The following is a 13,490-nucleotide window of genomic DNA, read 5'->3' on the forward strand; positions in this document are numbered from 1 at the left end:
TATGCAGTGTACCACCTCAATTGCATTTGAATGTATAGGGTCACGTTACAGTATTGTTTTTGTATAGGGTCACTACAATAATCCAACCTGGTTTTCTGTTTCTTGTAAGAGGTAACTTTGAGACTTTTTTCTTTGCGCTTACATGATATGTAACAACATTCTGACAATTCAAAAGATAATGATGATGGTTAGCCAGCACATCTTACAAGGGAGCACTGCACACCATTTCAAGATAAAACACTCTTAACTATATAGACAGCACAGTGTGAGGGTTAGTGTAGCCAGATGGTAGCAACCAAAATAAGCAACTTCCGCACACTTTAAATGAAGCAATGAGAACGGGGCGACTGACGGGTTAGAAACTCTAATGTGATGTAAACAGTTGCTAATGTGATGTAAACAGAGTGCAAAGAAGAGCGACCAGAATTATTCCGGGCTTAAAAGGCATGTCATATGCAGACAGGCTAAAAGAATTGAATCTGTTCAGTCTTGAACAAAGAAGACTATGTGGCGACCTAATTCAAGCATTCAAAATCCTAAAAGGTATTGACAGTGTCGACCCAAGGGACTTTTTCAGCCTGAAAAAAGAAACAAGGACCAGGGGTCACAAATGGAGTTTAGAAAAAAGGGCATTCAGAACAGAAAATAGGAGACACTTTTTTACACAGAGAATTGTGAGGGTCTGGAATCAACTCCCCAGTAATGTTGTTGAAGCTGACACCCTGGGATCCTTCAAGAAGCTGCTTGATGAGATTTTGGGATCAATAAGCTACTAACAACCAAACGAGCAAGATGGGCCGAATGGCCTCCTCTCGTTTGTAAACTTTCTTATGTTCTTACTACAGGGCTGTGCCTTTTTGTTGCAGCTGTCTGTTTTGAGGAAGCGAGGGTTTCTGCTTCTATGAGTATGATGCATTTTAGTTTTAATCCAGTTCTTAGTACAGAGATACTTATGTAATTACTGGTGCATCCACATCCACTGCATTTGTTAAATTAGTTGACATGTAAGAGACAGAGACCTTCCGTTTGCTGGACAGCATAAGAAAAGCTCTGAAATCATTGGAAGCTGGTATTAGTCAGCTTCCATCTCTCTTGGCTCTTTTTTTTAACCCTGTTTCAGGTCTATTTGACTCTCTTTTGGAAGGTAGGAACCCTCTTTCAGGCCTGTTTTCTCTATATTGGGAGTCAGGAACCCTGTTTCAGGTTTATTTGGCTCTACTGGGAGTCGGGAACCCTGTTTTCAGGTTGATTTGGCTCTATTGGAAGTCGGGAACCCTGTTTCAGGTTTATTTGGCTCTACTGGGAGTCGGGAACCCTGTTTTCAGGTTGATTTGGCTCTATTGGAAGTCGGGAACCCTGTTTCAGGTTTATTTGGCTCTTGGGATCTGGTCCTTGTCTGCAATCGCCGAAAAGTTTTTTTTTTTTTTTAACTTGTACTGCTTTCAGTTGGAAGACCTGAGGACTTAGTGGGTTTGCAGACTCCAGTAATGCAGATAAATGTGGGTAGAGTTTTGTGGTAGAAAAGATAACTGTCAGACAATATACAAACATACAAAGATGTCTTGGACCCGACATTTGCATGTTAACCTTCCTTATTTTGTGACCCTATTGAGTGTTTGTAAATGTTCTGAGGTGGTGGGAACATGGTCTGGGGTGGTGGGAGCATGTACTGGGTGAGCAAAGTAATTTGAAGGAGTTTAATGTTTCATGTAATTTTTCTTTGAAAGTGAAGTGTGTGGCTGGGTGTGTTGCTAATTCCCTCAGAAGTGCTCACATACACCCCCCCCCCCCGGCACACACACACACACACACACACACACACACACACATTCAGTTCAGAAAAGAAGTTCAATCAGTCAAGGAAAGGGTGCTCTTTCATTGCGTGTAACGGCAACAGCATCTTATGTTTCAATTACAATCCAAATGAAAAAGGCATCTTTTAATAAAGCTTCAGTGAAACTCTAGGGGCTCACTTCCAATTTCATAGAATCTAAATGAAGAACCATTCATAAATCCTGGCTAATTATGCAATGAACCCTAACCCATTCATATGTCCTTGTTAATCAATCAATGAACCCTAACCCTGACCCTTTCATAAGTCCTGGCTAATTATGCAATGAACCCTAACCCTGAGAACTGTTGCACCCCCACATGAAAGATTGGATTTACTGGCACCTGCAGTGTCTGTATCTCAGCAGGCAGTGTTTGAAAGAATGGGGGGCTGTTTATGATAAAATAAAGGTGTATTTGTTTCAGCATTCTTGCTGCAGTGCCAGTAGAACGGTGTGTTGATGTGTTTTTAATAGCGTCCCTTCAAGCCATTAGGAATTATTCCTTTGCTGTATCAGGTCAGACACCGTGTACTTCAAACATACTGAACCAGTGCAGATGACTGGATTCACTTGCTTTGGCAGCTGTCATGGGATAGGTCTGAGACGTGGCATGTAGTATTATTATTATTATTATATTATTATTATTTATGTATTTATGTATTTTTTATTTAGCAGATGCCTTTATCCGTGGTTACTTACAGGTGTTACAGGACAGTACCACATTAGAATACCCAATACCCAATTAGAATGGGCTTTTTCCATGGACAGATAAAGGTGTCTGTTCACTCAGTGGCACAGACCAGATCTGATGCTCTAGAGCTGTTAATGTGAATTTATTAGCATTGTCGTGCTGGTTTTATCAGGGACTTTTATACATTTACCTATGTAGAGATTAGAGTATCCCGCCCCTTTGTTTATTATTGTTTTGATTTATGTATTAATGCGACAACGAAAGCTGTCCGATGATATTATTATTATTATTATTATTATTATTATTATTATTATTATGTATTGTTCGGCCCGAGACGCCGTCCGCCAGGTTATTGTTTTTATTTTTAAAAACCTTGTGAGGATGCGTGACTGATCAGCTACTGATTATTTAACTAGCTGACAGTCACGCACCCTTATTTAATCTGTCTCTGTGTTGCTTACGTCTCTGGAAGCCAGACAGTTGTGCATAGTATTTATTATTATTATTATTTTTATTTAAAGTTGTTTTTTCACAACGTGAACAGTATATAGATGTTAAAGTTAAAATGTTTTAATGTTTAATGTTTGATTTTATTGTATCAGTTAGGGTTGGATTGATGCAATGAGATAACTTTCAGACATTTGTGGGGGGGTTTTTGGCTCCAGATTTATAACAAGGGTGCTTGGAGGCATACTTTGACCTAAATTAAGTTTTCAAAGCGTTCCTGCCAGTGATTGACCTATTTCATCTTACATCAGTAATCGCAAGGCTGATTTTTATTTATTTTTTTCCTGAAACTGTGTTTGGGGACCAGTTTTACCATGACTAGTCATCTTTGTAGATAATTTATTTTTTTCTTAAAATCTGACATTGGCTGTTCCATTAAGAGGGATATGTCCCAGAGCTATACTGTTAGCAATGCCAGATTTCCATTGAATTGCTTATTGTGATAACAGGAGTTGGGAATCACTTGTACTGCTGCGCCTTGGGACTTACCCTGGGTTACAGAACCTGGGGATTCTTCAGGCCTGGTCATGTAATTCAGCTGGCTTATAGGCTTTGCCTTTCCCCTGTAAATCAATACAGGATGTAGGGGAGCGCCAGAACGGCAATTGCATGTTCTGTATCCGTGAAGGGAACATGCATGCAGCCAAGTCTGCTGCTACAAATCCTTACGCTGGACTGATTCTCTAGGCATGCCGTTATTAACATAGCATTTTACTCTGTTGAGGTCATGGAGCCTCTTGCTCGCTCTCTTTCTTTTATACCAGCATTGTTCATTTTTAGAAATGTTTGAATTCTGAAGTAATAAAGTTAGACATTTTACTCCCAGTTCTCCCCCAAATTAATATTCGACTGCACCCCAGCAGAAACCAGAACAGTTAATAGACACTCTAAAAAGTTTAAATTTATCTTAATATATATGACGTACAGCCATTTGCAGAAACAGCATCTAATGTAAAGAATGTCCATCAGAATCTCACAAGGTTCAACCCATCACTTTTGGTTTTACTTGCTGTCAGTTTTAAAGGTCCCATGCAGTTATATACTGCTCGATTTATTGAAGCAAGCTACTAAGCAAGCTGCAGTATGTTATTCCAGCGTATCAGAGTAGGAAGGCTGCAAAATATGTTGGAAAGTAAAGGCAAAGAACTATTTGCCTTTATTTTTTCCAAGGCTCACTTCTTGCAGTCAGAGCCTGTGATTAAGGAGGCTGTGATCTTGATGAAACTGTTTTTCAGATTAGTGGGTGTTCTAATTTGGCTGCATTTCCTCTCTGAGAGAATATTAGCTGCTGGGGAGTTCTTCCCTTCCCATCTCATCTCATCTCTCAGGGGTGGGTCCTGATAGTCTTGGTAAAGGAGGAATCTGTCTGTTCATCGGAGAGCTCTGCAGGGAAGGTATGATTCAATTGCCAGCTTCATCTGGGATACACGAGAGTGGGGGGTAAGGAAGATAAAAGGGTTATTTTACCAATTTATATTAATGAGATTTGGTCTGCAAAACTGCAGAAAATCACGACTTTCACCCTCATCGCTCAAACAAGGTTGGTTTTACCTTTTCTACAATTATAGCATTTTAGGAAATTGCCAGACAGGCTAGAAGGTTTGCAAGATATATAAAAAGTTAGTAAATAGTTATGGTAAGAAATATGTTGATGGGAATGGGCTGTCCAGTAATTGGAAGCACTTTCTGAACACAGTCATTGGAAAGCATTAGTTTCAGAGATGAGTAAACATTGTAAATCTGAATGGACTTGTTAGCTCTTCCCATGGGATGCGACTGGCTGAGATAAATAGGACTGGACTGCAGTATGCACCCACACCCTAGCAGGCTGACAGGCGATTGCCTGTGCGTGAGAGGCACTGTTGTCAGCTTTTCCGTTTATTTTAGCTCCTGGAGTTCAGAGTCAAACAAATACAGAAAAGAAGCTCAGCTTTACTTGAAAATGATGCCAGTGCATGATCGTGTGAGGGCCCTGCAAAATTCTGGAAAGAAGTCTTTGCAGCACAGTTTCCTGTAATTACAGTACCTCCTTGTTTCTGACATGTCAGTAGTAAAAGTCATAGTTAACGTTGGTAAGACGTAATCATTGTACTGTAGTTTTTTAACCATTGAAAATGCCTTATTAGTTATACTGTACATGCTGAAATACTGTAATGTGTATTAGTTTGAGATGTTTAGAGAATTGCAATACTGTAATGTGTATTAGTTTGAGATGTTTAGAGAATTGCAATACTGTAATGTGTATTAGTTTGAGATGTTTAGAGAATTGCAATACTGTAATGTGTATTAGTTTGAGGTGTTTAGAGAATTGCAATACTGTATAACAGGTATTAGTTTGAAATTAGTTTACAGAATTGCTTCCATTGTATTTTGTTTTGGTTTACTCAGTGCAAAAATGTATATTTTATTATGAAAGATGAAGAAGAGAATAGAAAACCATATTTAAAATATTTGCGCCTACTTGTATATAGAACTGAACTTTTAGCAGAATTGGTTTGGTCTGTTTAATAGCCTGCACTTAACTTCCTATTATAAAAGAATGGTAAAATATTGTATAATATATTTTATAAGCACATTGCTACAGTTATAACTGGTTTGGCCATTCATTTGATCCTATTTTATTTTGTGCACTGAAGAGCCAGTTAATGTCCCAATGGACTGGATCAGATTTACTGTGTGGTAGAGAAATAGATGAGGGGATTAAGGACGTGGTGCCCAGCGCATGGCTATCATTTCAGCATTATAAACCCTTAGCAGTGCATTTATTCAGTGCTTGTCAGGCGCGTCAGGTCCACATGCGCTGTTTATTTTGCACGCACTGTTTATAATATTTTTTTCAGAGTAAAACAAGTTTAAAAGGCATTGAATCGCAAAAGGACACTCAGTACTGTATCTCCAGCCAAGCCTCACCCTTTGTTTGCTGTTTTTCTCACATACCTCTTTATAGACATGCATACTGATAAATCCTCTCCTGATCACTCGTTTTATCACCAAACTCCTCAATAATGCGATCCAAGTCATTATTTTAATACTGTAACATCTCAAAAAGCTCTGCAAATGTCTGTGATATCGGTCTCACTCACAACTAGAGACCTGTGCTTTACGTCTTTTTGATGATGTAGGCCAGGATCCGACATTGGATTGGAAAGGGAAAATTGTAATGTCAGACCTGGTCTGACATAGGACTGCAAAGGATTAAAGCAGTCAGGCTTACATTTTAAGGCTTGGGGAGGCAGAAAAAAAGCAGAGGTCTTGGGGTCCCCTTAAGCCACCACCAGCAGAAGAATCTTATTATTCTATTCTGTCTGAGAACACTTTTCATATCTTAATGTGTTGCACCAATTCAAAGCTGTGAAACACGTAAGAAAACAGTAGCCCACTGTAATTTAATCTAACTGACTTAATCGTTGTGTGTGTGTGTGTAATATATATATATATATATATATATATATATATATATATATATTACTGTGTAACATGTTTTTAAGTTGTGAGCACTTAGTGAAAATTGTGTTTGTTTTCTCTAAATGAAGTATTAGTCATTGATTTTACTTAAAACCCTGAGTCAGTGAATGATTATGCATATTACCTTTCACTCATCAAAAAGCTCTACAGTTATTATTTCAGTGGTATTAGGATGAATTATGATACCAATCTGGCAAATGGCATGACTATTGTAGCAGGATTTCTGAGTACATTAAATCAGCAGTAAACTCTCAAGTGCTGTGCAAAGCAGGGCTATCCCTTTTCCTGGCAGAGTGGGCAGTGTTTGCTTGAGTTAGCATAACCTACTCAGCAGGTTGCCATGTCCTCACAGTGTATTGGAATATTTCAAGTGGCAACTCTTAAGGGATCTGAGATTGCAAGTAATTGCAGCCTGTATGCTGAGGACTGCTGGAGTGCAATGCGGTAGCTTTATTTCCCATACTCTACTCTCTCAAGAGCTCTTGCTGTCCTATCAGGGGGAGTTGTTTTTGGTTTTATTGTTTCACATGTTCCCTGTCAGAGCGCAATGGAAATAGTTGTTGTTGTCGAGTGGAATTCTCCTGTGTGTTTATTTTTTATTTTTCACTTTCTTGAAGGTTAGCTAAGCTGTGTACAACCTGACACAGCATCTGGATTTGCTAAAGCTTAATACATTCATTTAAAGGAATTCAGGATTTGTCTTGGTTTAAGAAGTTGTGGTGGTATTTTTATTACCAATTACAGCTGCTGGGTTATCTTTTCCTACAGTATAATGCAGCTAGATAACATGAAGCAATACTCTGAACTGCCTGAAAACACAGCTGTTCTATTACAGCATGGGATCTGCAGGGAATTCTTCATTTTTTTATTCTGATATTAAACACTTGCTACATTGAAAAATCATACAAACACGAGTTTACGTAAATACTCTTAACCAATACATAATGCTAGATGTGCCTTGCAGGAGGATTCTGTCAGCTCAATAATAATGTGGTGACCCTCTCATTATTTTTGCTGTTTGGGAGTTACAGAAATATACTGTAGTTCCCTGTGTACATTGTAATGAAGTAAGGCTTGCAGGGTCTGCATGATAAGTGCTCCTTTTTAACTGCAGGGTTTCTACAGCCAGTTGACTCTATCTATAATACTCCCTGCTAGCAATGCTGTGTAAGTAATGCAGTACCACAGGGTTACACACAGTGTTCCACAGCGCCACTCATTACCTCAGTAAAGCAGTGGAGAATGGGATGCATGCTTGAGAGGAGCCTGGAAGCCAATCTAGCTGCATTGTCAGGATCCGTTGCTCTAGTGAACGTTTTCAAGCAAACCCCAGAATCTGTTTATAGTGAACATTTCCAAAACCCAGAATCCGTTGCTGTAGTGAACATTTCCAAAACCCAGAATCCATTGCTGTAGTGAAGATTTTCAAGCAAACCCCAGAGTTTAGTTAACTTGAATTCAGACGACAGTGATAAAATGGTGTGATGTTGGATGTGTGGGGGGAAGCAGCCTGCTCCTTGTGGTTGGAGCAAAACATTAAAAACTCAAAGGTGTGGAATCCCCAAGCCACAGAATAATATCGACGTGCATCTACTCATTTGTTTTCAGTTCATACATTTTAAATATCAACATAGGAATGTCTTCATAGGTGCTTTTTATAGACTACCTAGTGAGTACCAGGAGTAGAGTGCATGAAGTACAGTGCGAAGAGGTAATGGAAAAACAATTAAATGTAGACTTTATTTATGCAGAAAAAAAATGTAACATAGGCTGTTGTCTATACGCAATAATGCAAAGAAAAAATAAGTCATGGTTCTGTTTTTGTATCAACAGATGCTCAAGCCAAAGACAAATGAACATGGAGAGATGGCCTCTGAGGAGGAGAGGGTGTCCGGGAGCATTGCAGAAGCTCTGGCAAGCAGGAAACTGGACGGTGAGAATACACCAGAAGAGGAGAAAAGCTCTTCAACAGCTCCGACTCCAGCAACCACTCCCACAGAGGACAGCAAGAGCATGGAGGAGGACTCTGAGAGCTGCAGGGGTGACCAAGAGGACAACTTGAGGGGGGGTGGTGAGGACGGGGGTGCGAGGGGAGGCGGTGAGGACGGGGGTGCGGGGGGGGGTGGTGAGGATGGGGTTGCAAGGGGGGGCGGTGAGGACGGGGGGCGCTCGAGGGGGGGCGGTGAGGACGGGGGTGCGAGGGGGAACGGTGAGGATGGGGGTGCAAAGGGTGGAGATGGAAATGACGGCGATGAGAGGGGGGAGCAGCTGGAAACAGCCAGGGCCACGTTCGTCATCCCTGAGGTACGTCTCGACTGGACCTTCAGCCAGAGTGCAGACGCGCTGTCGGCATTGCAGGATGGAGTGACAGATGAGGACGAAGAGGAGGAGGAAGACGATGAAAATGAGGGGGATGAGGACAGTGATGAGAACTATCTGGAGCGCAGCGACAGCAAGCGCCACAGCATGATCGAGTCCTCGGCCTGCGAGAAGCACTGCACCCTGAGCACTCAGAGCTCTCTGCAGCGCCGCACCCACAGTGAGGGCAGCCTGCTGCAGGAGCCCAAGGCGCAGTGCTTCACCTCGGACAACGCACTGCACTGCCTGGAGCACGAGAACAGCAAGTCTGGCTGGCTCATCCCCTCCCCAAGGACACTGAAGAAGGAGCTAGCTAAGGATGGGGGCTCTATGCATCAGCTGTACCTGCTCTTCTCCAGACGAAAGGTAAGTACTTAAGTGCCATGACTGCATTCTAGCATTAGGTTTGATATTATATCTGTTATAAATGCTAGTGTCTGAAAACTGCATTGTGATTGATCAACACTTCATATACATTCAGCAGTGTATATAAAGGTGGAAGGAGATTATACACTTTATAGAGTAATACAGCATACCCTGTATACAGTAATACAGCATACGCTTTGTACAGGAATACAGCATACCCTTTATACAGTAATACAGCATACGCTTTGTACAGTAATACAGCATACCCTGTATACAGTAATACAGCATACGCTTTGTACAGTAATACAGCATACCCTTTATACAGTAATACAGTATATACTTTTGGATAAGCAACTTGGCAAAAACAAAACATCCATTTTAACAGGATTGAAGCAAACCTCCCAAAGGTGCTGCACCTACCTGCTGTTAATCTGCTTGCGACAGGAAGTACTTTACACTCTTAACCCTTTGATTTAGTGGCTGTCAGTGTTGCACAGCATTCTCGCTGACAGTGCAATTGAGAGCTCTTTAGTGACATTCCCAAGGCTAGGGTTATAGTACTAGAGGCGCCCTTATCAGCACTGATATATCAGGAGAGATCCCAACCACAGGTGGAATTCACACAACCTGACATTGTATAGAAACATACCTGCTGGCCTGTGGAAATGGACAGGTTATATAAGCCTCTAGTATCTCAACAGAGAAACTGGGCAAGCTTACATCATTCGAGGAATTGATTGCCTGCAGCAGCAAGATCCTCTCGGGGTCTGTCATGGGAATGAGCTGCTTGTTTTGTTGTGTTAAATATAAGAGGCAGGTTATCAGTGCTGGTCTTGTACAGACCATTGCATATGTTGGTACATTTCTATAAACTGCATCGCTGCATTGATAGGTGTGTGTGTGTGTGTGTGTGTATGTGTATGTGTATGTACAATGGAATAGGACATTACAGTCCAGACGTCTGACAAGCTATAGAGCCATTTCAGTGTAAACTTCAAAATTGATTCTGTTACCTTATTACCCTTGAAAATGCATACCCTTCAAGACATTTTTGTGACATTGGTAAAACAAATACAATAACCATAGAATCAGTGGAGTGGGGAGAACTGTATTCGTGCCTGGTTGTTGTTTGCCACCTTGTGGTGCTTTTGTAAACTGCATTTTAGTATCTAATGATAGTAATGACTTGTTGCATGCAGTCCCAGTCCTGGTGTATGGTGACTGTATTGTAACACTATCCACTGTCCATCTGCATGCTCTGATACAGTAGAACCGTTGCAGTAGCATCATCGAAGCAGCTTTCTCCTAGTGCTCCATGGAGACTAAAGGACTGTCTGTGAATAAGCAGGTTCTCAGTGATACAGGAAGTGTGTGGTGTAACCTGCTTTCATCAGACTGCTCTCAAAACTGAGCACATACCAGACTAGTCATTCTCAGTTCTGTACAGTGGGCTGGTTATTGGCGGTCATTTTAAAACTGGCACTGAATTCTGAAGACACTTCAAGCAGCATATTCAAAGAAATGAAAGAAGTAATTTACAAACCGCTAACCAAGATCATGCAGCAGTCTCTTGACACAGGGGTGGTACCGACAGACTGGAAAATTGCAAACGTAATACCGATCCACAAAAAGGGAAACAAAACTGAACCAGGTAACTACAGACCAGTAAGCCTGACTTCTATTATATGCAAACTTATGGAAACTATAATAAGAGCCAAAATGGAAAATTACCTATATGGTAACAGGGTACTGGGAGACAGTCAACATGGTTTTAGGAAAGGGAGATCGTGCCTAACTAACTTGCTTGATTTTTTTGAGGATGCAACATCGATAATGGATAATTGCAAAGCATATGACATGGTTTATTTAGATTTCCAGAAAGCTTTTGACAAAGTCCCGCACAAAAGATTAATTCTCAAACTGAACGCAGTTGGGATTCAAGGAAACACATGTACATGGATTAGGGAGTGGTTAACATGTAGAAAACAGAAAGTACTGATTAGAGGAAAAACCTCAGAATGGAGTGTGGTAACCAGCGGTGTACCACAGGGATCAGTATTAGGTCCTCTGCTATTCCTAATCTACATTAATGATTTAGATTCTGGTATAGTAAGCAAACTTGTTAAATTTGCAGACGACACAAAAGTAGGAGGAGTGGCAAACACTGTTGCAGCAGCAAAGGTCATTCAAAATGATCTAGACAAGATTCAGAACTGGGCAGATACATGGCAAATGACATTTAATAGAGAAAAGTGTAAGGTACTGCACGCAGGAAATAAAAATGTACATTATAAATATCATATGGGAGATATTGAAATTGGAGAAGGAATCTATGAAAAAGACCTAGGAGTTTTTGTTGACTCAGAAATGTCTTCATCTAGGCAATGTGGGGAAGCTATAAAAAAGGCTAACAAGATGCTCGGATACATTGTGAAAAGTGTTGAATTTAAATCAAGGGAAGTAATGTTAAAACTGTACAATGCACTTGTAAGACCTCATCTTGAATATTGTGTGCAGTTCTGGTCACCTCGCTATAAAAAAGATATTGCTGCTCTAGAAAGAGTGCAAAGAAGAGCGACCAGAATTATTCCGGGCTTAAAAGGCATGTCATATGCAGACAGGCTAAAATAATTGAATCTGTTCAGTCTTGAACAAAGAAGACTACGTGGCGACCTAATTCAAGCATTCAGAATTCTAAAAGGTATTGACAGTGTCGACGCAAGGGACTTTTTCAGCCTGAAAAAAGAAACAAGGACCAGGGGTCACAAATGGAGTTTAGAAAAAGGGGCATTCAGAACAGAAAATAGGAGACACTTTTTTACACAGAGAATTGTGAGGGTCTGGAATCAACTCCCCAGTAATGTTGTTGAAGCTGACACCCTGGGATCCTTCAAGAAGCTGCTTGATGAGATTTTGGGATCAATAAGCTACTAACAACCAAACGAGCAAGATGGGCCGAATGGCCTCCTCTCGTTTGTAAACTTTCTTATGTTCTTATATATATATATATATATATATATATATATATATATATATATATATATATATATATATATATATATATATATATAGTACAATGACAGTTTTCTGCAACTCAAATAATAAATTACATGTATCTGAATTAATTTCTTATAAAATAGGACACATGACCCTTAAATCATCAAGTAAAACATGTGAATAATAAAAAATAAACATAACCTAGACTGTGTGTGCAATTCCTTCTGTTAAGTTCAGTAGGAATGAATGGAGCAACAAGTAAAAACACTGAACAAACAGGTGGCTTGTCCTTTTGATGCCATATGAAAATAAAAATACAAATAGAAAAAAATCCTGCAGCAATGATAGCGGACGCTACGGATCTCAGGACATTTAGAGGGTGTAACTGTGATGTCAGAAGCTGGACTGTTTGACTTTAATGTCCTTTTTATATCATTGTTAAATATCAGGAGGTTAAAATAATTGAGCAATGCAGTTTGCTCTTTGACAGGAGCTGTCTTTGTCACTTGATGGAGTGTGTCAACTCCATCAGAGCTTGTAAAGGGTCAGTATTTACTGCTTCACTGACCGGCTCCCTTCCGTCACTCCGCGCTGACTTGGGAGTAGCTTCTGGGAAAGCAGGATGAGAATGTCTGAGTGTTCCTGTAAACCCTTTTTTTACAGTTTCCACGCAATCCACCTGCACTCTGCTACAGGGCCCTGTCTGCTGGCCTCAGGACAGAGGGATGAATAATATAGTGGGCATTCCAGTACAGTATAATAGCATTGCTCATAAATGTGTCTTCGTGTTTGTTTTTATTAAACAATGCTGCAGAAAAACACAAATAAAAACTTTACTTAAGAGCAGCATTTAGATGGGTCAGTTTCCTTATGAATAGCTCATGTATTGATCAGATTTGACATTAGCCCCACAAGTTCTGCGAGTGCTGGGAGCCTTCAGTGTAAGGTCAGGTCAGCCTGTCTCTCTTGCTGTGCTTACTGTACGTTGAGAGGCTGTGCTGTGATCAGGAGTGGTTGATAGTGGCTGTGCTGTGATCAGGAGTGGTTGATAGTGGCTGTGCTGTGATCAGGAGTGGTTGATAGTGGCTGTGCTGTGATCAGGAGTGGTTGATAGTGGCTGTGCTGTGATCAGGAGTGGTTGATAGTGGCTGTGCTGTGATCAGGAGTGGTTGATAGTGGCTGTGCTGTGATCAGGAGTGGTTGATAGTGGCTGTGCTGTGATCAGGAGTGGTTGATAGTGGCTGTGCTGTGATCAGGAGTGGTTGATAGTGGCT

At 40.6% G+C, this 13,490-nt stretch overlaps 1 protein-coding gene across 1 annotated transcript in view; it reads left to right on the top strand.

Annotated features, from left to right (window-relative positions):
- Window positions 1-12,945, top strand: part of LOC121303615 (regulator of G-protein signaling 3-like) — a 188,556-nt gene extending 175,611 nt beyond the window's left edge. Inside the window, exons 18-19 of the mRNA XM_041234411.1 lie at window positions 8,329-9,219; window positions 12,880-12,945. Of these exons, the coding sequence (XP_041090345.1) occupies window positions 8,329-9,219; window positions 12,880-12,945 (957 nt within the window). The remainder of the gene's footprint in view (window positions 1-8,328; window positions 9,220-12,879) is intronic.
- The last annotated feature ends 545 nt before the right edge of the window (window positions 12,946-13,490 follow it).

This window comes from Polyodon spathula, chromosome 34, assembly GCF_017654505.1.
Source record: "Polyodon spathula isolate WHYD16114869_AA chromosome 34, ASM1765450v1, whole genome shotgun sequence".
Classification (NCBI taxonomy): Eukaryota; Metazoa; Chordata; class Actinopteri; order Acipenseriformes; family Polyodontidae; genus Polyodon; species Polyodon spathula.